Here is a 25,657-nt window from a genome sequence, read left to right as displayed (position 1 = left end):
CAAAGGGTGGGGGGCAGCCATGGGGGTAAATGGAGGTCCCCAAATGCATCCTAGTCCCCTAAGAAAAGGTTTCCCTGGCTGACACCGTGTCTTGACAAGACACTGGATTGTTATATTTTGTTCCTGTTTCCCTGCTTCCAGAGGTTAGTAATTGAGTGCCCACTCCTGTTGGAGAGGTAACATTTTTCTTAGGTGCTAGCCCTGCCCTTCCCACTTCCCCGGCTTGATTTAAGTCTCTCCTAGAACAGAAGGAAAAGTGGCAAAAGGTGGCCATGAACAGAACTGGTTCCAAAATTGGGTGAGAGAACAGTCTAAGAATTTGCCACCGGGGTTTAAAAGATGGCAGAGTGAGCTTTACTGAAGGAGATACAGTCCACAGGGTGATGCCTAGTGCTAGGCTAGGGAATAGTTAGGTGTTTTTGCTGCCCCCGATACCCTTTCTCTCCTCCTCCAAAGGTACTAGAACCCCCAGCTTTTATGTGTGGATGACTGCCCAGAATAAGACTGCATTCCTGGCAGGGGAGTGTGGCCATGTAGCTAACAGTGCGATGTGAGGGGAATGCAGGTCTGTAACTCCCGGATGTGGCCCTAAGAGCGGGGGCGTGGGGAGCCTGTGCCTCCCCCTTTCCTCCACCCCTAGTCTGGAATGTGAAATGGCTGGAGAGCAACCCCACAGCACGAGGACGGGCCACACCTTAGAGATGGCGAAATGGAAAGTTGTTAGAAGGGAGTCACAGAGGGCTGTAAAGACTACAATTGTGAAACCACAGTGTTAGTTCTCACCTACCTACACACAAACTTTCATGTAAAGGACAAGGGACAAACACTTCAATCTTCTGTAAGCTGATGTTATTTTGGGTCTCATTTACACAGCGTTATGAATAATGGTGTGAGGTGCGGGGTGCAATGAAGTGTTGATAAAAACAACATCCAAGGAGCTGGCCCTTTACTGCATGTAGCACCGAGGCCACAACAGGACACATTCAATCTGGTTTTTACCTTATAAAGAGCTGCCTGAATTCTGGTGGTGAAATGGGAGAGCAAAGGGCATCCAAAATGATCATTTTGCAGTTAACCATAATCATAATGAATAGCTTACCTTTTTCTTGCTACAGTATATTTGCCATTTTTTCTCTGCTGGAAGTGCAAACATGGCTTCCCTGTGTTTGTCTGTGAGGTCAAGTTCATCCTGAGAAGAAAAATAATAATAATTATTTCACAGATTAAATGTTATTCCTATAAGGGAAGTTATCAGCATAATCAGGGTGAGAAAACAACACCAACACATATTTAAATGAACTTGGGAAAAACCAAGAAGCTAAGTATAGGTGTATGTTACCAGTACTAAGAAAGCAGGTCCTTGGCCTGGGGCTAGGCACCAAGCACAGTAAGAGGGACAGGCACAGCCCTACATTTACCGAAGGGTGGGGAAAGGGGGCTGAACACGGGCAGAACTGTTCTGGGCCACCTTGTACCGCTGCAGAGGGTCCATCGAGCATTAAAGGCCTTTAAAGCTCCAGAGCTTCGAAGGATTTAATCATATTGCAGAGGAGGGTTTGGTAAGGATGGCTCCACAAACACTGACTAGCGGGATGGGCCCTGAGGGACATGATGAGAGGGGTGGAGGAACAGAACCAAAGGCTGGGATATGGTAATGGATTGGAGTGTTTGCGGGGGACACTGACCAGCTTAGCTGAAGCACTGGGTTTATGCAAAGAATCATCAGATGAAAGGTTTGAGAGGTAAGGAGTGACTTGTTTGTGGAAAATCTTAAATGACAGATTAAGGAGCTTATTTTCCTGACCAAGAAGAGCCACTGAAGGTTCTGAGCAAGGGAGTGACATCTGCATCCCCATAAGCATCACCAAAAGCATCATCAATATTTATTAAGTACTTTAAGTGTCAAGCCTTGTGCAGGCATTTTCTCATTTAGCTCTCACAACAGCCCTAAGAGTTCCACTCATGATTACATCCTCGTTGTAATAATAATACCTGTTGTAATACAGCTGGGGGAAATTCTGGCAGAAGGTTGGGTAAGTAACCTCCTCAAAGACCACACACCTGGTAAATGATGGGGCTGGGGTTTCGGCCTGGAGCCATCTGACTCCAGAGCCCAGACTCAGCCTCTCAGATCAGTGTCTGGAACATTAATATTATAGTGGTGTGCAGCTTAGATTGGACACTAACAGAAAGCAATTTATGAGCATCCATAACTAATGAACAACAATGGGATAATCACTATAAAGTGCATAGAGAATAGTTCTTGGCATTTGATAACTCAATCCATGGTCAACATTATTATTGGTACTGAGCGTCTGGTACATTTTTATCCCTATAGGGAAAGTTAAATCTAGTTAAGGGCAGCAGATTGATGGGTGTGAGACATATTTTAAATTGCTATAAATTAAGGCACAATAATAAGGTTCAACTCTCTGAGGCGTATAATGCCTTTGGGGTGTATCTGCAGCTCTGCCACTCGTGAACAACGGCCTCCCATCTTATACTCCTACCTTCGCTGGGTCATCAAGTCCTATCATTTCTTCCTTGAAAAATCTCACAATTTTCCCTTTGTTTTGTTTCCAATGAAACTATCCAAACTTATGCCCTAATCACCTCTCCTTTGGCTCTGGCACCAGCCTTCCCACTGTTCCTCCTTGCCCTTCCCATCCTTCCTACAGCATGGCCACAGATACATTACAGCAGCGGTTCTCAGACTTGAGTGAGCAACAGAATCACCTAAAAGGCTCCTTACATCACTGATCGCCCAGCGCTGAGGACTGAGCAGGTGGGAGGAAGCGCAAAATGTCATTAGTTCCACACTGCCTGCAAAATTAATTATACATCCCTCAGCCTGTCTTTTGAGGTCTTCTATTTACAACCCCAACTTAATTTACCAGGCTTGCTTCTGGTTATCCCCTTATGCCCTATCCTGTTAACACCTGCACCTCCAGGGCCTAGCCACGCAAGGTCTGACACATGCTGGCTGCCAGGGGAAATTCTTCATCTCTTTAAGCCTCTGCTGCCTCACCTCCAGGATGGGCGTGTCATTTCTCTGGCAGGGCCGGGTGAAGATTTGCAACATCAAATTACTACCTACTCAGCAGGTAGTAATGCCTGGCACAGGCAGGGGCAACCGTACTGCAGTTAGTTCTCTCATCATTTCAATACAAATCAGGGGCTATTTTCTTTTAAGAGCAAGGTAAACAGTTAAGTCACTAAAACACACACCCACACACTATTACACCCTAACCACAAGAAATTAGTTAAGAATTTCAACAATAGAAAACCAGGGAAGGAATGAAAAATATTTACAGAAAATTGCATTATAAGGGAACATGTTAAAAATGTTAAAATTTTGGCGTGCAACCGTTATATATGTGAAGTAATTATTTTTCTTCCTTTCTTCCTTTTTTAATTTCCTGTAAGTTACACCTGCTCTCACGTATTAATGAATGGGGGGAAAATGGTGACATAAATCACTTCCCAACAATTAGGGTTTTCTGGGGGTGGGGGTCAGGTCAGTTATTCAAAGAGCTTGATGATATGGTGCTTAATCTGGGGCAAAGGATTGTGATTTGTGAGAGAGAACAGTGCTATTAATACTACATCCTTTACTACACTTCAGCACTGTGTTTTTCCTAACTGAACAGAGGTGTGAAGAAATGTGTAAATCCTAAAAACCTAGAAATTCCCAGCAAAGAGGATTAATATTACCATATTTTGCTGTTAGAAACCTTCTGCTTCTGCTGAGACACAGAAATGACCAAGTTTGAATTGAGAGGACACAGTTGAACTAGGACTTAAGGGCAGATGGTTCCATGCAAGGAGAGAATGTCCATAAAATAAAAAAATTAAAAACTGCTGTAGGTCCTCTGGATATAATTTGGGATTACAGTAAGAAAATGGGAAGGAATACATGGGTAGTGATAATAGTAATAGCTAACAATTATTGAGCACTTTCTGTGTGCTTAATAGTAGCATTTTATATGGATTAATCTAGTTTATCCTCACAATAATCCTATAAAGTGGGTAATATTACCCCACTTTCCAGGAAGCTGAATGAGAGAGATTAAATAGCCTGCTCAAGGTAACAAAGCTAGTAAATGGTGGAGGAGGAACTTGAGGCTAGACTGTCTGGGTCCAGAGCCATGTTCTTAACCACTAGCCTATTATTCTATTGATCATTCAACAGGTGGGTAGAACCATGACACTGATGCTAATAGGAAAATGCATCCGTGAGCTGCACTCATGGCCTGCTGGGCCTGCTGACTGTCTGTTTGCACGAAGAGGAGGATTTTGTTGTCAGACATCCCTGAGTTCCAGGTCTGGCTCTTATGGATTATGTAACCTTCAACAAGTGACTTAACCTCTGAACTTCAATTTCTTCATCTCAAAAATGAGAATAATATATATCTGATAGCCTTCTCTCAAGCAACGAAATTCATGCAACCAAAACATTTTTTGAGTGTCTACTAAATGTTAGGCATTGTAGATGCAGGGGGTAGAAAGGTATCACAGAGCTCATGTGCTCGAGGCGGCAGAAGGGAAATCAAATAATCCCACAGTCCGAGGGACGACCACACGGAGCTGAGCTGTGAGAACTTACTGCGGGGAGAGGTGGGGCAGTGAAGGCTGTGAGTGAACTGAAGGGAGATCTGAGAAATGAATAGGAATTAAACAGGTAAAAAGCACTGCAGACAGTGAGTGAACAGCAGCCTTGCAGGCCACTGTGAGCTTTGGTCTTTATCTTGAGAGCAATCAGAGGTCAAGGTAGATCTGAGCAAGGAGAGTGACACAGATTAAATAATAATTGGGAGTGCCTAGGCACAATGCCCAGAGTGTAATGAGACCCCCATCCCTCCATTCCAAAAGTATCTCTGCTCTGACTCATTCCGTTTTAATAATATGGCTGAAACAAGCATGCAAGATTCTAAGAGACTATCACACAGCCTTAGAGATCAATCAACACCTACTCGATGTCCTACCCATTCCAGGACCATGGCCAGACATTGCAAAGGATGCAAAGATGAATAACAGACCTGGATCTCATGGAATTCAGATTCTAGTTAGGAAGACAAGATGACAGAAGGCTTCAACAGCTCCTCTTCTTAGGATAAAGTCCAAATTCCTTAGCTGGTAGGTAGGGCCCTTCATGGTATGGCCTTTGTTGACTTGCCCCACCTTGCTGCCCCGGCTGCCACCTCCTCCTCCTCCTCCCCCTCCCCTCCCCTCCCCTCCCCTCCTCCACCACCAGCAGCCACCTTTCAGCACGTGGGATCACAAGTTGCCCATTTGTGAATCTTTTGCACATGCTGTTCCCTTTTCCCAGAGAGCCCTTCCCACCATGTCTAAGAATCAATCTGTTTATCTAAGCTTTTTCAAGGGATCTGCTATTCCCTCCAGGCAGCCTACCCTGACTTTCCTGGGGTGGGCAGCCCCTCTCTGCTCTCCTAACCTTATGGCATTTATCACATTGCTGCAGTTATGTTATCAGCATGTATGACTCCCTTTCTAGACTCATCCCCAGGGGGCAGGAATGAAATTTGTTCTGTTCATTTTTGCATTAATTGCCAGTCCCCAAAACAATATCTGACATAGCTGGATTGCAAAAAAAAAAAGTAAGGTGAGGGAAGCTGGGGCAGCTGGGACGGAGGGAGAGGGGATTATTGTGGGACATAGTGAAGATCAATGAGTTCCGATGATTAAAACCCATTCTTTTCTCTTTTTTGCAGTAAGATGTACATACAGTAAATGTACACTCTTAAGTATACAATTTTCAAGTCTGGCAAAGGTATACACTGAAGTGGTTTTTGCACTTTATGCGTCAGAAACTGGTTGTACCATTGTACTCTCCCACCAGCAATATATGGCAGTTCCAGTTACTCCACATTCGCACAAACATTTGGTGCTGCATCTTTTAAATTTTAGCCATCCTAGTTTATGTGAAGTGGTATCTCAATGCAGTTTTAATTTGCATTTTCCTGATGACAACTGCTGTTGAATATACCTTTTCACAAGTTCACATGCCATTCATACGTATTCTTTTATGAGGTATCTACTCAAATCTTTTGCCCATTTCTGAGTTGTCGGTCTTATTGTTGCAAAACATGTCCTTTGTCAGAGGTATGTACTGAGAGTATTTTGCCTCACCTGTGTCTTTTCATTTTGTTAACAGTCTATTTTGATCACTGTGTTTTTTTATGAAATATAACTTATTAATATTATTTCTTTTAGAGTTAGTGCTTTTTGTCTTCTGCAAGAAATCTTTGCAAGTTACAGATCAAAAAAAATATTCTATGGTTTCTTATGGAAGCTGCTAGCTTTAGTTTTACCTTCTGTGTTTGAAGCTACACCCCATCTCACAGACACCACTCTTGGGGTCATTCTCTGGTTACAAAATGGATGGATTGCTTTTGCCTTCTTTCTTTTCCAGCTACTTGCACTCATTTAGATACATTGCTGGGCAAGTTGGGGAATAAAAGCACAATTAATGCAAGGAGGAAAAATAACAGAGTACAAACTAATTTGAAATCATCTCACATTAGTTTCTTCAAAGCTATGAAATTACTTCAATGTAATATTACAAGAGAATTTTTCATTTTGATAATTAATTCAAATACTGAAAGAGGCAATCATGGAAAACAAAACAATCAGGATCACTGTACCTCAGATAGTATCTCTTTACATGAATTTTTTGAGAAAAAAAAGTCAATCTGTAGAGGCAGAAAGCAGATCAGTGGTTGCTTGGGGCTACAGGCAGGAGCAGAGACAGACTGCAAATGGACACAAGAGGAGATGAGGTGATGGAATTGTTCTAGAACTGGATTGTGGTGATGGTTGCAAAACTGTATAAATTTATAAAAATGCACTGAACCGTACACTTACAATGGGTCCATTCTATGGCTTGTAAATTATATCTCAATAAAGTTCTAAAAAAAAAAATCAAGCCTGGTTGTTGGAGCCCCAGGAAAACAAAGAATTCAGAGTAGAGAAAATAGAGCCTTGTGTACACAGTAAGGAAAGAAAATTCTGGTTGAACATTAGATAAACCGAGGAATTGCTTTAGAAGAGAAACTGATTGAAAACAAATGTATGAAGAGGAGGGAAAGGGAAAAAGCAGAGCTCTTTAGTGTAAGTAGTTCAATCTGGGAAATGTGACAACTTCAGATACAATTTTTGTTTGAAACCATGATCACTTCCATGAAATATTCCTGTCCTTTCCTTGGAAATTACATAGATTCTATTAGTATGCATTCCATTTAGGCCAAGAGATAGGCAATGTTTCGCCCAATGTCCCTTAACATTAAATTAGGTGATAGGTTAATATTAATGATTGAAGTCCTGAAGAACATTTTCAGTGTTTTTTGTTTTTCCTGAGTGGTGGACTAGAGAAGAGTATTGGCTCCTCTGCGGGTTAATAGCCAAGTTTTTCACTAAGATTAACAAACAAATGTAGTTAGCCCAACCTCAATCCCGGTTGCTTCTAGATCACCTTACTTTTACTTTTTACCTCTCACCTTACTTTTTTTTTTTTCCTTTTTGCAATCCAGCTATGTCAGATATTGTTTTGGGGATTGGCAATTAATGCAAAGATGAAGAGAATAAATTTAGTTCCTGCTACTATACCTCAGACTGGGATGGCCTAGCTCCTTTCATCGGGCAAAGAATTTTTTTTTTTCATATTATTCTTTCTTGGACAAAGTTTTAAAAGTTAAAGGAAAATGATTTAGCAAATGAAAAAAAAGAAACATCTGCACCAAGCATCACTCCTCTCCACGGAAAGGTCAAGTTTCTTAAAAACTGAAAGCAACGAACAAAACCCTAAAGGCTTTTCTTCTTGGGGAAGATATCAATTATGTTTTTCATAACTTTGTAAAATATTTATTTCATATAGTTATAATATCTTGGAGAAAAGGTAATAATTAGACATTTTTTTATTAAGAAGAAAAGAACTCTGAAGGAAGCCCAGCTGCAGGAACTAAAGTTCTAGGTTTCATCCCTAACAAAGCATATTATCAAGCCCCATTTCTAAAAGATTCTGTACAAAGAAACCCCACCAGTCCTACACTCTAGAGTAAGCAGGCAGCTCTATAGAGAAATCTATTTAAATCAGAAAACAATTGGCACAGTACCAATCTAAGGAAATGGATTGATTTGCTAAATAAAGCAAGGGAAGGAATTTTAAGATAATATACAGTAAGGGTCTTGAATGAGTTGAAAAGCTCTTGTCAGAGATGTGAGCTAAACTGAAATATGGGATTATTTATAACACTTTCAGTCCAATATTTAAAGCATTTATTCTTTGAAAATCTACCAAGTCAATAGATTTCAGTGAGCCAACAAGAAGTGAGTTTCCAGCTAACAAGAGAAATCTCTAATAAAGGAATTCAGGATTTCTATTTCTAATGAGTTAAGCTAACTCTATATTCACACAGAAGTAGGAAGACATATGATGAACGCTGGGAGAAATGGAGATTAAAAAAAATGAGGAGAGGGAGAAGCTAAGACAGGTCCTTGGGGTCACCCTGCCAATCAACCCATTGTTTTGTATGTGTTTCTGTTTTGGGTTGTTTGGGTTTTTTGTTTTGGCTTTGTTTGTTTGGTTTTGGTTTTGGTTTTCAAACAGTCCCTGACAAGGTAATCGTCCATCTGACTCACTGTATAGAGCTCACAGAATTTTCAACATTTTATTATTCACACAAGGCTAACTTTTCTCCTTCAAATTAAATACACCAGGTATTTACCCACAGCAAACGGGTCCAAGTCACCCATCCTAACCCCACCCACCAAAGGTTTCCCACATGCCCAGCAAGCAGCACTGGTTCACCTCACATACACCCAACATCAGCAGTACCTTCCCTGGATTTAGCCCTCTCCCTCGTCCACCCTCGCCTCCCATCCCACAACTCAACACCACCAGATATAAGTCAAACCCTCTCAGAGGGACAAGTGAACAGGCCTGAAGTCACAAGACATGGTGATAAGTACCACATCACGGGGAAAAGGCCAGACAAAGCAGTGGAGGGCTGAAGGGTGACACTGTGGCAACAAAAAAATTACACTTTTATAAACGGGTGGAGAAAATGTACTATTCAGCTGTAATAAATCATTAAATTTATGAACATCCAGCCTTACCACAGCAAACGACCATCGCATCAAGGAGTCATGAATTGCCATCACAGCTCTTAAAATTTAACCACGATGACCCTGAGAACAGTATTTTATTTTCATAGAGGTGGTTTGGAAACCTGAAAGTTAGATACGACTTTTGTTTGTTTAAATAGAGGTGCATTCAGTGAATTATTACCTGTTCCTAACCAGTCAGGAAAGACATAAATGGAAAACAACGGAGAGTGTTAAGTCCCAAAAGGGATGTGTACACACAGAGAACAAACCTTGAAGGTTTTCAGCTTGTACGATTTCTGCCAACGTTCTTAGTCATTACACAAAATACCACAATGTGACTCACCACCACCTACACAGCAATGTTCTCTGTGTCTGACAGACGTGTTTTCATTCAATATATAAAAAAAAGAAGTGAGAAATCCCACAAGCAAAGGGTGACTAATAGAATAATTTTTAGTACCTCACTACCCATGGTTAATTGTTTTATACTATTTATTTTCCTACTTTTAATAGTAGGCAATGCAAATTATCCAGTTTGCTAGACAAAGTCTGCTGCTAAACCTGTAGGCTTCTTGTTTGGCTTCCTTGTGTTATTTCAACTAGAAACTCATTAGAGTAACTTTAACTTTTTTTTTTAAATTTATTTAATTTTATTTTTGGCTGTGTTGGGTCTTCGTTTCTGTGCGAGGGCTTTCTCTAGTTGCGGCGAGCGGGGGCCACTCTTCATCACGGTGCGCGGGCCTCTCACTATCGCGGCCTCTCTTGTTGCGGAGCACAGGCTCCAGACGCACAGGCTCAGTAGTTGTGGCTCACGGGCCCAGTTGCTCCGCGGCATGTGGGATCTTCCCAGACCAGGGCTCGAACCCGTGTCCCCTGCATTGGCAGGCGGACTCTCAACCACTGCACCACCAGGGAAACCCTAACTTTTAATTAGTCTGCATCACCAGCAGTTTTCCAGTAATCTAAAATAAATAACTGTTCTAAACATATGTTAAAATCATCTCCCAATACCCATCCAGCCACCCAAATTTCCAATTTTTATATTTATAATCTAATACAACTTCTGCTGACAAGGCTTAATTGAGAGAATTTCTAAGCAGTGTTTTCCTAAGTGAATGGAGGGACTTTGTCTCCTGAGACACAGAATCAGCTTACAGAGTGACAGATGAGAGAGGCACCCTAAGGCCCTGTGGGCAACTGTGAAGCCAAGTTCCATACACGTCCCCCTCCCTCAGTGACACCAGCACTGCTACCACCCAGACCCCTCCCCACCAGCTCAGCATGTCCTCCAGAGACTTGTTGGGCAGCTCAGCTGACACTTTTAAGCTTTAATTGGGTCAAAAGATAATCTAGCACAATGAGTCTCTTCCCACACTGCAGCTATTTATTTACTTTACCATGTAATACAGGGTAGAGAGACTGTTAAGGACAGAAAATATTTCTTAGACATTATCACCCTTAGCCTTTTAATCTGCTATCCTTCATGCCAACCACTCTGGTGCTCACACAGTAACTGACAACCAAATGAAGAAGATGAGTAAACAGAATGACAATGGGTGGGTAGGGATGCAGGAGGAGTGCAGGAATCAGCCCAAATCTATCACGACTACTTCAAGAATAATTCAAAATAGGAACCCAACTGCTGGATGATTCAGCCGTCATTAATTCCTGCACACACACACACATGCATACATTCACTCAAATACGTCCTGAGCATCTCATGTGTAATCCTTCAGTAGTAAGTTACTCATCCAGGCCACAGGCATTTACTGAGCATTGATTCTGGGCCAGATACCGCTCCGGGGATCCTGAGAGTGAAAAAGCCAGATAGGACGCCTGTACCATTCTGCTCTCTGAACGCAAAGATACATGTTCACAGTGGATTTAACATAATGAGTGTCCATATGTGAATAAACTCAAACCAATTGTTTAAAAGATGGCAAAGGACTTGCTTTTTCTTCTACATCCAAGAAATACCCATCTTTCCTGAAAACAACCCATGCATATATTCTAAGTGAGCTTCCAGTCATTTGGTTTAGTTTAGTTCTTACATATTATATTGTGTAATGAAATAAACATCTAGCAGCTGTAGGATGTTTCCAGTAGATTCATTTAAAATTGGACAAGAGGGGGAAAATTCCAACTTTTTTAGGAATCTGGTTTTTAAAAATATATATTATATATTATATATATTACATATATATATATATTTTTCCTTCATCCATGAGCCAGAAAATCATAACTAAAAGATGTAGCTGGTACTGAGCTCCTACAACACGAATCAAGAAACAGTTTGAAATTCCAGAGGAATTCTGGGAATTGAAGGTGGAGGATAGGGGATTCCAATCACAGCGGATAAAAAAAGAGTTGAGGACAGTTTAGAACTGAAATACACGATCCATGTATTGGGCATTCACCTCCCGCAGGCCATGTGACATATGTTTTGTGAGAGCAAATGGTGTTTAAATGATTCCCAGTGCATCAATAGATATTCTCAAGTGCAGTTATTTGTACAAACTAGCCATTACTGAAACACATTTTCAAAATTACACTTGAAAGCTTACCTAAACCACACTACTCATGGAGATCAAATTATCCTCCCAGTCTTTAAAACCTATATTGGTTTGTATGGGGACACGTAAAGAGTTGGCAAGTAGTGCAGTTTGCTGACTTTGTGTAATTCGCACATGGTAGCCTGAGGATTAAGTTAAACAATCAGATTTTAAGTTGTAGCCAAAAGCTAAGTAGATACATACCACTCAGCGTCTCTTTAGGACTCCTAATAATGAAAATCATCAAGGCCAAGGGGACTCATAACCATTTTCTCAATAACGTTATCAGTTCAGAGATGGTTTTGCAGTATTTGTATTAAACAAATAAAGGTTTCATGTTTCTTTCCTCCATCTCTCCCTGCGTCCCCACCCCCATTTCAGTCCCTAATCTAAATTAAGAAGCACCGAGAAATAAATAGACTGATAACAAACTATCTAACATGAAGTAAAAAATGTAAATGGAGAAAAGGACATTTGGAATGGTCTTGATGAGATAAGATATAAATTTAGGACTAGAAGGAGAAAATGGTTTTGTGGTTTTATCTTAAGCTTTCCTGGATTTGTTTTTGTGAATCAGAAGGTATGAAGAAAACTTTGAAAACCATCTTGACCATCTTACTGTCTCTAAGCAGACAGGACCTCAACCAGTACAAAGAAGTGTATACTGTCCATGGGAATGAAGATCTACTGCCAAACCTACTTGATTCCTGGATGTATTACAAAGTTCTGTTCAAAAGTACAATAGAGAAAAGCAAGCAAAACCACCTATATCCACATCCCCTGTATCACAAATCATCAGGTGTTCTCAGGGTCTAAATAATTTGTTTATAAAGTTCTGGGTTTAGGATTGTTTTTGGGTCACCTTTAAATTGACTGTATATTGGCAGTAGTTCACATCTACCCCATAGGAATTTTAGCACTGAACACATTTAAGCCCATATCTACACTCCCACTTCCCTTTGTGATGTACTACATGTTTTCATGCTGTTCCAAACATTTTTCTATGAACCCATCAAGTTGATTTATCCAAAAATGCCACAGTGTCAAGGGAATATCTACTCAATATTTTTTTTCTTCTCTGTCAACTAACCATGTGCTTTAAACAGGATTTTCTCTTTTGACTTTTATAGGTTTGTCAATTGGAAAAACAAAATTAACCTCATGGAAATTGAACAATTTTGATATCAATTCCTTCATTAGACTACGATTTTTGGCTTCCAGACAACTGAACACTTTGAGACTATTCTAGATATATCTTTGAAGTCTTTATATAGTCTGATTTCCTCTGCTTAATTACCAAGCAATCCTTTACACTCCAATTAAGAACAACAGATTAAAACTATGACTTCTTACAAGCAGTTTTTTGGTTCTTCCATCAGGTTAATATCAAATGTTCCTGCTACCCAATTTTTTCATCTTTCTTGGAGACAAGGAACTGAATAGCTCCTGCAAGAAACTTTCTATTCTTAGTCATGGTCTTCGCATAAAAGGCAAGTTTTAAAAATAAACGGATAAAAAGTGTTGAAACTTTTCATCAATTCTGGTGATAATGGAAGAATTTTATTATTAAAGAGGGCTTAAAATAGCCCTAGTAATAAAAGAAATTATGTTGATAGTCTGAGAAGATGGGTACCAGTTCACATGGCTAGTAAAAGAACAAAATCTGTACACTGGTAAATCATAAGACTAACTTTGATTCCTGTAGCTCCTTTCATACCAAAGTGACTTCAGAACATAATGAAAAATGAAGAGATTGCTGATGTACGTTCCCAAGGGAATTCATCTGGCACAGCTTACCTTGACTGTGAATTCATCTAACTCTGATACATCAACTAAATCCTCTCATTCCTACTTTCTTCATTTCTCAAAGTCTATGCTGGTTACTAATGTTGAGAGTGTCCTCAGGACTTAAAAACGATAAAACTGACCCATACTAAGTTATTATATTTATGAACATACAAATCTTCTCATTATCCACCATCACTATCTTCCCCATTGAGACGTTAACTTTTGTTGACAGTCCTCAATTGCATAAAAGGTGATCATTAATAAATTTCTCAATAAGTTTCTTTAAAATATTTTATGTTTCCTGGAAGGCACAGCACTGTATAACAAATTATCCCAGAACATTAGACCCACTGGCCAAATAAATGGTAGACTAAACAGTGAATTTGAAAGAAGGCAGATTAATCAGGAAACAGTGTAAATGGAATTGGTAACATTTCAGGCTTAGGAAAACTTGGGTCCATACTGCCTATTATTCCCAACTAGCTATAAATTCACAGTGATGTACTATATTAGAAAGGAAACATATGATCATCTCAATAGATGCAGAGAAAGCTTTCGACAAAATTCAACACCCATTTACGATAAAAGCCCTGCAGAAAGTAGGCACAGAGGGAACTTTCCTCAACATAATAAAGGCCATATATGACAAACCCACAGCCAACATCGTCCTCAATGGTGAAAAACTGAAACCATTTCCACTAAGATCAGGAACAAGACAAGGTTGCCCACTCTCACCACTATTATTCAACATAGTTTTGGAAGTGTTAGCCACAGCAATCAGAGACGAAAAAGAAATAAAAGGAATCCAAATCGGAAAAGAAGAAGTAAAGCTGTCACTGTTTGCAGATGACATGATACTATACATAGAGAATCCTAAAGATGCTACCAGAAAACTACTAGAGCTAATCAATGAATTTGGTAAAGTAGCAGGATACAAAATTAATGCACAGAAATCTCTTGCATTTCTATACACTAATGACGAAAAATCTGAAAGTGAAATTAAGAAAACACTCCCGTTTACCATTGCAACAAAAAGAATAAAATATCTAGGAATAAACCTACCTAAGGAGACAAAAGACCTGTATGCAGAAAATTATAAGACACTGATGAAAGAAATTAAAGATGATACAAATAGATGGAGAGATATACCATGTTCTTGGATTGGAAGAATCAACATTGTGAAAATGACTCTACTACCCAAAGCAATCTACAGATTCAATGCAATCCCTATCAAACTACCACTGGCATTTTTCACAGAACTAGAACAAAAAAGTTCACAATTTGTATGGAAACACAAAAGACCCCGAATAGCCAAAGCAATCTTGAGAACGAAAAATGGAGCTGGAGGAATCAGGCTCCCTGACTTCAGACTATATTACAAAGCTACAGTAATCAAGACAGTTTGGTACTGGCACAAAAACAGAAATATAGATCAATGGAACAGGAGAGAAAGCCCAGAGATAAACCCACGCACATATGGTCACCTTATCTTTGATAAAGGAGGCAAGCATATACAGTGGAGAAAAGACAGCCTCTTCAATAAGTGGTGCTGGGAAAATTGGACAGATACATGTAAAAGTATGAAATTAGAACACTCCCTGACACCATACACAAAAATAAACTCAAAATGGATTAAAGACCTAAGTGTAAGGCCAGACACTATCAAACTCTTAGAGGAAAACATAGGCAGAACACTCTATGACATAAACCACAGCAAGATCCTTTTTGACCCAGCTCCTAGAGAAATGGAAATAAAAACACAAAAAAACAAATGGGACCTAATGAAACTTAAAAGCTTTTGCACAGCAAAGGAAACCATAAACAAGACCAAAAGACAACCCTCAGAATGGGAGAAAATATTTGCAAATGAAGCAACTGACAAAGGATTAATCTCCAAGATTTACAAGCAGCTCACGCAGCTCAATAACAAAAAAACAAACAACCCAATCCAAAAATGGGCAGAAGACCTAAATAGACATTTCTCCAAAGAAGATATACAGATTGCCAACAGACACATGAAAGAATGCTGAACATCATTAATCATTAGAGAAATGCAAATCAAAACTACAATGAGATATCATCTCACACTGGTCAGAATGGCCATCATCAAAAAATCTAGAAACAAATGCTGGAGAGGGTGTGGAGAAAAGGGAACCCTCTTGCACTGTTGGTGGGAATGTAAATTGATACAGCCACTATGGAGAACAGTATGGAGGTTCCTTAAAAAACTAAAAATAGAACTACCATATGACCCAGCAATCCCACTACTGGGCATATACCCTGAGAAAACCATAATTCAAAAAGAGTCATGTACCAAAATGTTCATTGCAGCTCTATTTACAATAGCCAGGACATGGAAGCAACCTAAGTGTCCATCATCGGATGAATGGATAAAGAAGATGTGGCACATATATACAATGGAATATTACTCAGCCATAAAAAGAAATGAAATGGAGGTATTTGTAGTGAGGTGGATGGAGTTAGAGTCTGTCATACAGAGTGAAGTAAGTCAGAAAGAGAAAAACAAATACCATATGCTAACACATATATATGGAATCTAAGGGAAAATAAAGGTCATGAAGAACCTAGTGGCAAGACGGGAATAAAGACACAGACCTACTAGAGAATGGACTTGAGGATATGGGGAGGGGGAGGGTAAGATGTGACAGGGTGAGAGAGTGGCATGGACATATATACACTACCAAATGTAAAATAGATAGCTAGTGGGAAGCAACCGCATAGCACAGGGAGATCAGCTCGGTGCTTTATGACCACCTAGAGGGGTGGGATAGGGAGGGTGGGAGGGAGGGAGATGCAAGAGGGAAGAGATATGGGAACATATGTATATGTATAACTGATTCACTTTGTTATAAAGCAGAAACTAACACACCATTGTAAAGCAATTATACTCCAATAAAGATGTTTAAAAAAAAAAAAGAAAGGAAAGTTTTCCTCTGGTCCGTCTGTGAAACTGATTCCAAGTACAATTCTAAAATAATGACCATACTTGTCATAAACCTGGTTTCGCACCTAAAACCTCACCCAGGTAAAGCAGTTGTACATTCTGATGTTTCACAAGGCAAGAGAACTGAGGGAACCTGTGAGGAGATACCAGTTCCAATATGGCTGTTCCTGTGAAATATTCTGCAGGATACCCTTAGCCCATCAACTCTTGGCATATTCAGGAGTCTATGTATTTGGATAGAAAATTGGAAGGGAGCTCTTAGTAAATTCCCTTTCCTTTCCATTTCAAAATTAAAGTAGCCAGAGGAGGTAAGCATTGAAACAAGGCATCTCACCTCAACAACTGGACTCAATGGAAAACATACTCAGAATCTACGCAAGGAGACATGACACTTTTTGCTAAAACTTACTGATACTTCACGGAGACTGCAATGAGCAAGGGTTATTTTTGTAAATATAACCAGACAGCAAAATATTTTTACGTACTTTGGTATATTTAGTTCATTGAGAAAACCTGTAAGAAAGCAGAGGTACTGTCCTTTGGTTCAAATAAGAATCTGAGATATATAATTAAATCAACACAACCATCCCCATCCTCTTTTCCTGGCTCTCAGAACCCCAGTCCGCTCAGGCTCCTATTTCACACTCCATCTACACTGAACTTTCAGTTCCTTGAGCCTTCCACATTTTGTCTCTCACCTCCCAGTCCCATACATGCTGTTTCACCGTCTGTAACACTCTTTTCTCTCCTTTTCGCCTGGATAAGTCCCTCTAGTTTTTCATGTCTTACATTAAATATCACTTCCTCCAGGAAGGCTTCCAAGATCCTTCCACACTAGGTACCTGTGAGGCTTGGGGGTAGGTGTGAGTAAGCAGCATCCTCCTTCCCCAACAAGAATGGAATTAAATGACAGCTAGGTTAAGAAATCAAGCAAATGGAGATCAAAATACCTTCCTTTTCACTCCTGAAAGCTGGGTTGGAGAACCCAACTTTCATCTGTAGACAAGTGGGTTTGTTGAGATTTGAGTGCTGAATTAAGACACTTAGCCGCTCATCATGGAGACAGCTGGACAATTGCAGAACTCCCCAAGGGGGTTCAAACCTATGAAATTTACAGCACCAAGGGTCACAGAATGTATGCTTTCTGAAGGCAGGTTGATTTGCAGAGAATTACAGAAAGGGAGAGAGACTAAGCTATGCATATTCCAAAGAGGAGTTGGAAGAGAAGCTGAGAATATTACTTCCCGGCAAGAGAGCTAAGAGTGATGGAAATAGAACCTGTGAATCAACTCTTACCTTGTGAAAAAAGAGGGGACTAAAGGTTCTTCCCCAAGAAAATGTACTGCTGGAGCGGCCCCTCTCATAGCCCTCGGTCACAGTGGATAAGAAAGAGTGCCTGTTTTGTTGCCTGTTTCCCCTGCTAGACCTTCCACCCCACAAAGTCATTAAGGACCAGCTGCCTCAGGGCCTGGCACAGAGCAGGCACTTAACACACACACATACATCAAAAGAATCGATCTGTCAATTAATAACACATTCTTCTGTTTATCCCCAAGGAAATCTTCCACTGCTAACGTTAAGATGGAAGAAGTTACTTGAACAAGGACAGTGCACAGAGCTATCATCCCCAGCACTCTTCAAATATGTTGGTGGGGATAATCTAAGACCTAAAACCCTGTAGAAAAGACAAGACTTCAGCTGAATCTTATTTTCTGGGAAAAATGCTGAATCTCAGATTGGTTACATTCTTGATTTGTGGCTGAGGCAAAGGACAAAGCAGAAGTGGAGAGGGGAGGAGGAGGAGGTAATACAGAAAAAGGATTGATGCTCAAAGGCATAAAATATATGCAGACATCACACTAATGCTCAATATTTTATTTTTAAATATCCCAAATCATTTTAAAATTGTGGGCAAGAAGACTTTATTTCTATTTGGCAATTCTCTCTCTCTCTCTCTCACACACACACACACACACACCCCACACATTCCCAAGTTACACATCCTCAGTTCTCCAGGAGGTATAGAACCGCTTTAAAAGCAGCTGGTCGACTGGTAGGGAGTGGAAACTAGCAAGAGTTGGCAAAGATGCGAAAAAATTGGAACTCTCATACACTGCTGGTGGAAATGTAAGATGGTGCAGCGCAGCCACTTTGGAAAACGGTCTGGAAGTTCATCAAAAGTTATATACAGTGTTATATATGACCCAGAAATCCCGGTCTCAGGTATATACCCATGAGAACTGAAACTATATTTCCACACGAAAAAACTTGTATATGAACGTTTAGAGCAGCAAAACTCATAATAGCTAAAGACTGGCAACAACCCAAATGTCCATCAGCAATGAGCGGATAAACAAAATGTGGTATGTCCATACAACGGAATTTATTCAACAATAACAAGAAATGAAGTACTGATACATACTACAACTTGGAAAAACCTTGAAAAGATTACGCTAACTGAAAGGAGGCAGTTACAAAGGACCACATATTATCTGATTCTATTTATATGAAATGACCAGAATAGGCAAACTCACAAAAACAGAGACTAGATTAGTGGCTGCCTGGGGATGGTAGGGTTGAGGAGAAGTCGCAAGTGGTGGCTAATGGGTAAGGGAGTTGCTTTTGGGGGTGATGAAAATGTTCTCAAATGTATTGTAGTGATGGGGGCACTACTCTGTGAATATACCAAAAACCAGTGAATTGTACACTTTACACAGGTGAATTATAGGGTATGCGAATTGTACCTCTACAAAGCTGTTACTAAAAACAAAGCGGGGGGTGGGGGGTGGTATGGGGCAGAGTGTGGGTCTGGGACCTCCAGAAATCACTACATCCTGAGGTTGGACTGCTCCGGACTGCCCCGCCTGTGGCAGGGAGACTGTTAGAGTATGAGGCGCTGCTCAGGGCCCCCATTCTTTAAAGATTCACAAGGCTGACCTCCCACCCACGCCTGCTTTATTTATGAGATGATAAGGGTGCAGTAAGTAATTCTGAAACCAACCTATTTGGTATCACTTTTAAATACATCAAAATGAGTGACTCATCAGATGAGACAAAGGAAACTAGTTTATAACAACGGGCTCTGATGAGATGCTTTCCACCAGATAGAGGCAGAATGGTCTGCAAGTTAGGACCCACACTGGCGTGCTCACAGCAGGCAGATCAGCTTCAAGAAAAGGAAAAGCCTGAGATATTTGCCTGGGGTGTTGTGTCCAGAAAATACCTGAACTATCTCCTATCCTTCTCGTTGTACTAGGATGTGGGGTATAAAGCACCCATGACTAGGTGCCAGCCTTTTAAAAGAAGCTGTCTTCTTTAATCGTCACACCAACCCTAGCAGAGAGATGGCATTATCCCCATTTTGTAGGTGAGGAAATAAACTCAAATTCCAATAGAAACCATTTCAGAGGAAGTTACCCTAGGTTGCAGCGTGCTCTGACTCCAGAGGCCACGTGGCCTCCCTCTCCTATGCATGGGCACAGGCAGAACTGCTCCCGCGACTAGTCAAGAGAACCCAGGGCAGAGGTTCCCAGTGGCTTTGAGCCCACCTCCTTTGTCCCAGGATACCCTTGGCAGTTGGATGGATCCGTGGTCTAAGTCCCTGAAGTCAAGAGTAGACAAAAATTCATCCATCACTCACCAGGACAGACACAAACCTCAAGATAATTTGTTTTCCAATGGTTTTGGCTTAAAGTTCTGGTTTGGCATTGGCTTTTTAGCAACTAACAGCTGTAGGCAATTTTCACATAGAATAAAGACATCAATAAGGCAGAGAGTGGAATTTTCTCCTTTATGAATACAGAACAATGAGCTGTCTTCAAGATGTACATGGAGCTGCCACCACAAAGGCTCTGGCTTGGGTCTCATTTTGGGACGCTGACAGAATACAAGTGAAAGGACACTGGAGGTGGATGCTTTGAGTGGTACTCGCTCTGCCCACCAGCTCCACTACCACTGAGGAGGTCTTCATCTATCAGCAATATCTGTCTCCTTAGGTTGACTTTTGGTTTTAAAATACATTAACTGGGCAATAACACCAAGCACATCAGTGCATCATTACTGTTCTTCTTGATAACCATCCTGATACATGATTCACTGCCCATCCCTGGGAAAGGACTGTGTCCTCCACCCATCCCAATGACCTCAGGCTTGGCCATGTGACTTGTGGTGCCAGTCTCTACAGAAGGATGATATGTCCTTACCCTGCGTGATTTGCATTGGCCAAAGAAATGTGGGCTAAAGTGACACGTGTCATTGCCAAGCATAAGCTTAGAGCCTGCTAGCAGTTCACCATGTCTCTCTTTCCTAGTCCATCAGGCCTGGGTCTTGGTCTTGAGCAGAACATGGCACAGAGCAGAACCACAGCTGACTCATCAACCAATGTCAACCAATGCTGACATGTAGCATTAGCAAGAGATAAGCCTCTGCTGTTGTAACCACTGAGATTTTGCTATCACAGGATACACTAGCTGCAGATGACCGAGACGGCCGTTAACAATGATCCCCTCTACTTCTCTTCTCACTTTCTATCCCTCCTCACAACTCACCTCCTCCAGAAAGCCTTCCCTGACCACCCTCCTCATCATTGTGTCCTACACCCCAAAACACATTTACACAGAGGTGTGTGTGCTTCTTCCTTTGGTGGCATCATACCTCTTGTTATACTGCTGAAACTGTCAGCTCTTTGGGAGCAGGTCCTAGTTTTCCATTTTGAACCACCTCACTAACATCTAGAACAGAGTTCTGCATGCAGTGGAAATGGGAGAGGGTAGAGAGAGATTCCTGAAACGCTGAAAATATTCAACGTCATCAAGTGTAAACATGCTGCCAGGAGTCATCTCTTTTTCCCCACCAATTCTGGTTGGTAATCAGCCCATTAATCCACTCAGGAGGCCAGAACTCAAACATCAGCTTCATAGTACTCTCTCTTCTTGGCTTATCTCGTAAGAGAAGCTTATAGGTGAATCCTGGTCCATCAAAGCTGGAGTGACAGTCAGTTCAGTTATTAGCCCTTGAGGGCAGTGACACAGCCTATGTTACTTTTTTGACCTAAGATTCATGTAAAATGATAGCAGTCTCTAGTATCTGTTAAACAATATAAATGGTCTGATTAGAGCTAACTCCATTACAAAATGCCAGTGGTGATCAAGGGAGGATAGAGTCCTCATGTAACATCTATTGAACCCCTAAGAAGGGGCAGGCTTTGGGCCATTCCCACTCTGCATTATTCTCATTTAAACATTATATCAAACCTAGGAGAAGGTGGTTTTTTTTTTCCTTCCGCTTTCCGGAATGTAGGCTCGGAAAAGTCATATGCTTTTTCCATACTGATACAGATAATAAAGTCAGAGCAGTACTTTGAACCAAGGTCTTCCTAATGCCCGTGCCAGTGCCCTTGACTGTGCCATAATACCCTCCGGAACACAGAATGGAAAGAAACACTACTTCGCAGGTGCTTGAGAAACTAACTTGAAGAGAGCACCTACATCTCTTGATGAACGGGTCCTACACTAGATACATCCCTCACTTCAGTATAGTGGATTCTAAAATATGATAGTATCTATAGAAAGCTTCCCACAACAGTTATTATTGCAGTCCTATCATTAGGCTAAATAATTATACTCTACTTAAGTAATAATGTCTTTCATCCAAGGATCAAGGACAGGAGGGATAGTATGACTAATTTTTTAAAAGACACTATTACTACACACCGGGAGTGGCGGGAAGCATGGGGTAATCCCAGCAGATGTGAAGCAGATGAAGGAAATATTTGTGCACACAAGCATCTCAGGTTGGGATGGGGAGGAATTAGAAAGGGCAACTTAGGAAGCAGTCGTGCCACATATCTGAAGACCTAAAGGTCTAAATCCCTCCACTTAAAGCACCAGCAAAGCCCTCTGATGTAGTGATGCTACCCTTTTCTTTCTCCTTCTCCACAGGCTCAGTGCTGACAGTTGGGGGTGCAGATCGAAGGGATGGATGGGGGCCATTTCACTGAAGAAAGGCAAGCCTGTGTCTAACCAAACTGTCCACATCCTCTCCCCTCCCTCCTGGATAGCCCCGACTACCCCTGGGATGGAAGTCTGAGACTCACCACAAGTTCACTGAACATGACGTCCAGCTCCTCCACAGGGGGCATGGGTAACGCTGGCTCCATGGTCTGAAGCGCAAAGTTGCTATCATTTCGCAGCCGATACGTGATTTCTGGGTGATCATTGTTTCGGAAACAGCAGAAGATGAATGAAATCCCCCGTCCACCTCTCTTCCTCGGGGCCATGGCTGAATTCTGTTCTATTTCTTGACCGATTAAACTCTGTGAAAAGAGGACACGACATGTTAAGAATACAAAAATGGATAAGATATATATAGTTTTCAAGTCAGACCAATTCAAGAAAGAGCCCGGTGAGCCAGAGGCAATGTCAGTGGAGCCAACACCTGGAGGCAACGTCTGCAGGGCATAGGGGACAAGCCCGAGAGGCTGGGGTCCACCTGGGCAGAGAGCACATGCCCGTCTAGGCACTTGTTCAGTGTTTCCTATGACCCACTGCTGAGCAAGCAGTAACACTCCAGCCACCGCACGCCACGGCATACGCTCCAATCCCATTGGGCTCCTGGCCATTCTCTGCGCATCGTGTGCTCTTTCTTGCCAACCCATATTGTTCTTGTTACTCCCCTGCAAGAATGACCTTCTCTTCCTTGCCACCTAGAAGATCTCTTACTTATCCTCTAGGGTTCGATTGCAATTTCTCCTTTACTTTCCCTAAGCAGAATTAATAACATATATGCTAAGACATATCTATCCATTCCAGCTCATGTCACAGTCGAAGTTCCTTAGGAATGTGTCTTCCTATTAGACTGGGATAACTCAAAGCAGGGGGAAGGGGCTGTGTATCAAGCAACTTGGTGGCCCTAGTGCCCCGCACAGCACCAGGAAGTCAGAAGACACTCAGTTAATGTTTATTGTGTTGAATAAATTCATAACAAAGGAGGAGTGACTTAACACGACCTAGAAGGGTCCGAGATTTTCAAACAGAAAAGATCAAATGAATTCACTGATAGAGAGATGGTTAAATAAAAGATAGTATATTCACATAATGGAACATTACACACTCACTAAAAAGAACGAGGCATCTGTGCATGTAGATATGGAAAAATGTTCAAGATACTATGTGATATGTATACTATATACTAGAGGATTACATGTTTTAAAGCATTTATGAATATATGTCAGGAAGTGTTATCGGCAGTAACCTCCAAAAAGAGGGGATGGGAGAACTACTCCTTTTCACTTTATACCCTTTTGAATTTGAATTTTTACCATAAAAATACATTTTTAATGACTGCATAGTTTTTTTTAAGTTACAACTGCATGTATTGTCTTAGAAAAATTTCTAAGTTATACTGTCAAGTGAAAAAAGCAACTCAAAGAATAATGTGTATAACATGTGCCATAATGTCTTTTAAAAACAATCTTACACAAAAACCTAAATAATTTACATGGGACTGCATAGCAAAAGGCCTAGAAAGATACACAGCAATTTCCTATCTCTGAGAGAGGAAGGGGTTGGGGAAAAGGCAAGAAAGGAAACACACTTTTTATGATATATATATATATATATATATATTTTTTTTTTTTATGATGAGAGCATATTCCTGTATAACTTCTGTAGATTGTCAATTTTTAAAAAGAGATGGGATTGAAAGGAAAAAGAAAGGTGGATTATGAATTCGCCCTTGGTGAGCTGGAAGGGCAGAGGAGGAGAGCCACATCTGTGCCAGGAAGATGGCAGGAACAAGGGCGTGAATTCCAGGGAGGAGCCAGGCAGAGTCAGCGTAGAGAGGAGGGCTGGTGTGGAAAAGTTGCAATCCAGGCTAAGGAGTCTGGATTTATCCCACAGAAACTGGCAGTCACACTTAAAAGCCTCCCCTACACTTCTCTCTTTAAAAAAAAGAAAAAAAATTAGAGAAAGCAGATGTGGTTGGGTCTTGACTACTCTTATTCTTTAGAGCTGTGGGCCCATGACTTTGATGGAGAAGCTACAGTGACCGCTGAGCACCACAGAGAGTGCACAACAGATGATCAGACAATGTATTAATGTCCCCGTCCTGACAAACACAGCACGTGCTGAGACACAGGGCTAACACTACAGCAGGCACTTCCTGAGACAGAAGAGAAGACCTGAGGGGGAGGCAGAGGCCCGCAATTATCCTCGAACTGATTTCTATGGGCGACTCCATAGAAACAGGGTCAGAGCTGTGTCACCCCCCAGGATGAATTGAAAACCAATGGGTAGGGCTTCCCTGGTAGTGCAGTGGTTAAGAATCCGCCTGCCAATGCAGGGGACAGGGGTTCGAGCCCTGGTCCAGGAAGATCCCACATGCCATGGAGCAACTAAGCCCGCGTGCCACAACTACTGACCCTGCACTCTAGAGCCCGCGTGCCACAACTACTGAGCCCACGTGCCACAACTACTGAAGCCCGTGCACCTAGAGCCCATGCTCCACAACAAGAGAAGCCACCGCAATGAGAAGCCCGCGCACCGCAACGAAGAGTAGCCTCCACTCTCTGCAGCTAGAGAAAGCCCGCACGCAGCAACGAAGACCCAATGCAGACATAAATTAAATAAATAAATTTATTAAAAAACAAACAATGGGTAGAAGCTGTAAGGAGACATAAGGAAGAATTTTCTAATGTCTATGATTGGGATAGGATGCAGGTGAGGAGTCCCTGGCTCCACTGTCTTCAGACTAAAGTTAGCTGTTAGAAATGCCTAAGGTGTGTAAGGTACCCTAACTCTTAGATGGGAGACGGGAGAGAGATTAGAGATTTTCAGCAAGTGTTGACTTGAGCTTCTCACTCCAGCTTCAATTCCAGCAGCTCTGCTTTTATCCTTTTTTGGATACTGACATATTAGGTATCGATCTTATTTTATAAAAACGTCTTGAAGCTACTCACTGCAATTATAAGAACATGCAAAGGCCACGCAACAGCCTCCAAGGGCATCACAATCTGGCTCCTGCCTGCCTCCCCACCTCACCCTGTAGCTTTCTTCGTACGGGTCACTGCACTTCAACTATACTGGCCATGCTGGGTCCTGCCTCAGGGCCTTTGCATCAGCCATGTCCTTGACTGGCATGTTCTGGCCACATCTGTGCACGGCTGGTTCTTTTCATCATTAAGGCCTCAGCACGAATTTCACTTTCTCAGGAAGCCATCCCCAACCAC

At 41.5% G+C, this 25,657-nt stretch overlaps 1 protein-coding gene across 3 annotated transcripts in view; it reads right to left on the bottom strand.

The window, feature by feature from the left end:
• Nucleotides 1-25,657, bottom strand: part of DAAM1 (dishevelled associated activator of morphogenesis 1) — a 180,656-nt gene that overhangs the window by 98,209 nt on the left and 56,790 nt on the right. For all 3 annotated transcript variants that reach the window (XM_061182617.1, XM_061182618.1, XM_061182619.1), the window contains 2 exons: nt 22,526-22,744; nt 1,100-1,189 (listed from right to left, as the gene is read on the bottom strand). In XM_061182617.1, coding sequence (XP_061038600.1) covers nt 1,100-1,189; nt 22,526-22,708 — 273 coding nt within the window. In that variant the 5' untranslated portion in view covers nt 22,709-22,744. The remainder of the gene's footprint in view (nt 1-1,099; nt 1,190-22,525; nt 22,745-25,657) is intronic.

This window comes from Eubalaena glacialis, chromosome 2 (genome assembly GCF_028564815.1).
Source record: "Eubalaena glacialis isolate mEubGla1 chromosome 2, mEubGla1.1.hap2.+ XY, whole genome shotgun sequence".
NCBI classification, from domain to species: Eukaryota; Metazoa; Chordata; class Mammalia; order Artiodactyla; family Balaenidae; genus Eubalaena; species Eubalaena glacialis.
This window is presented reverse-complemented; position numbering and strand designations above follow the sequence as displayed.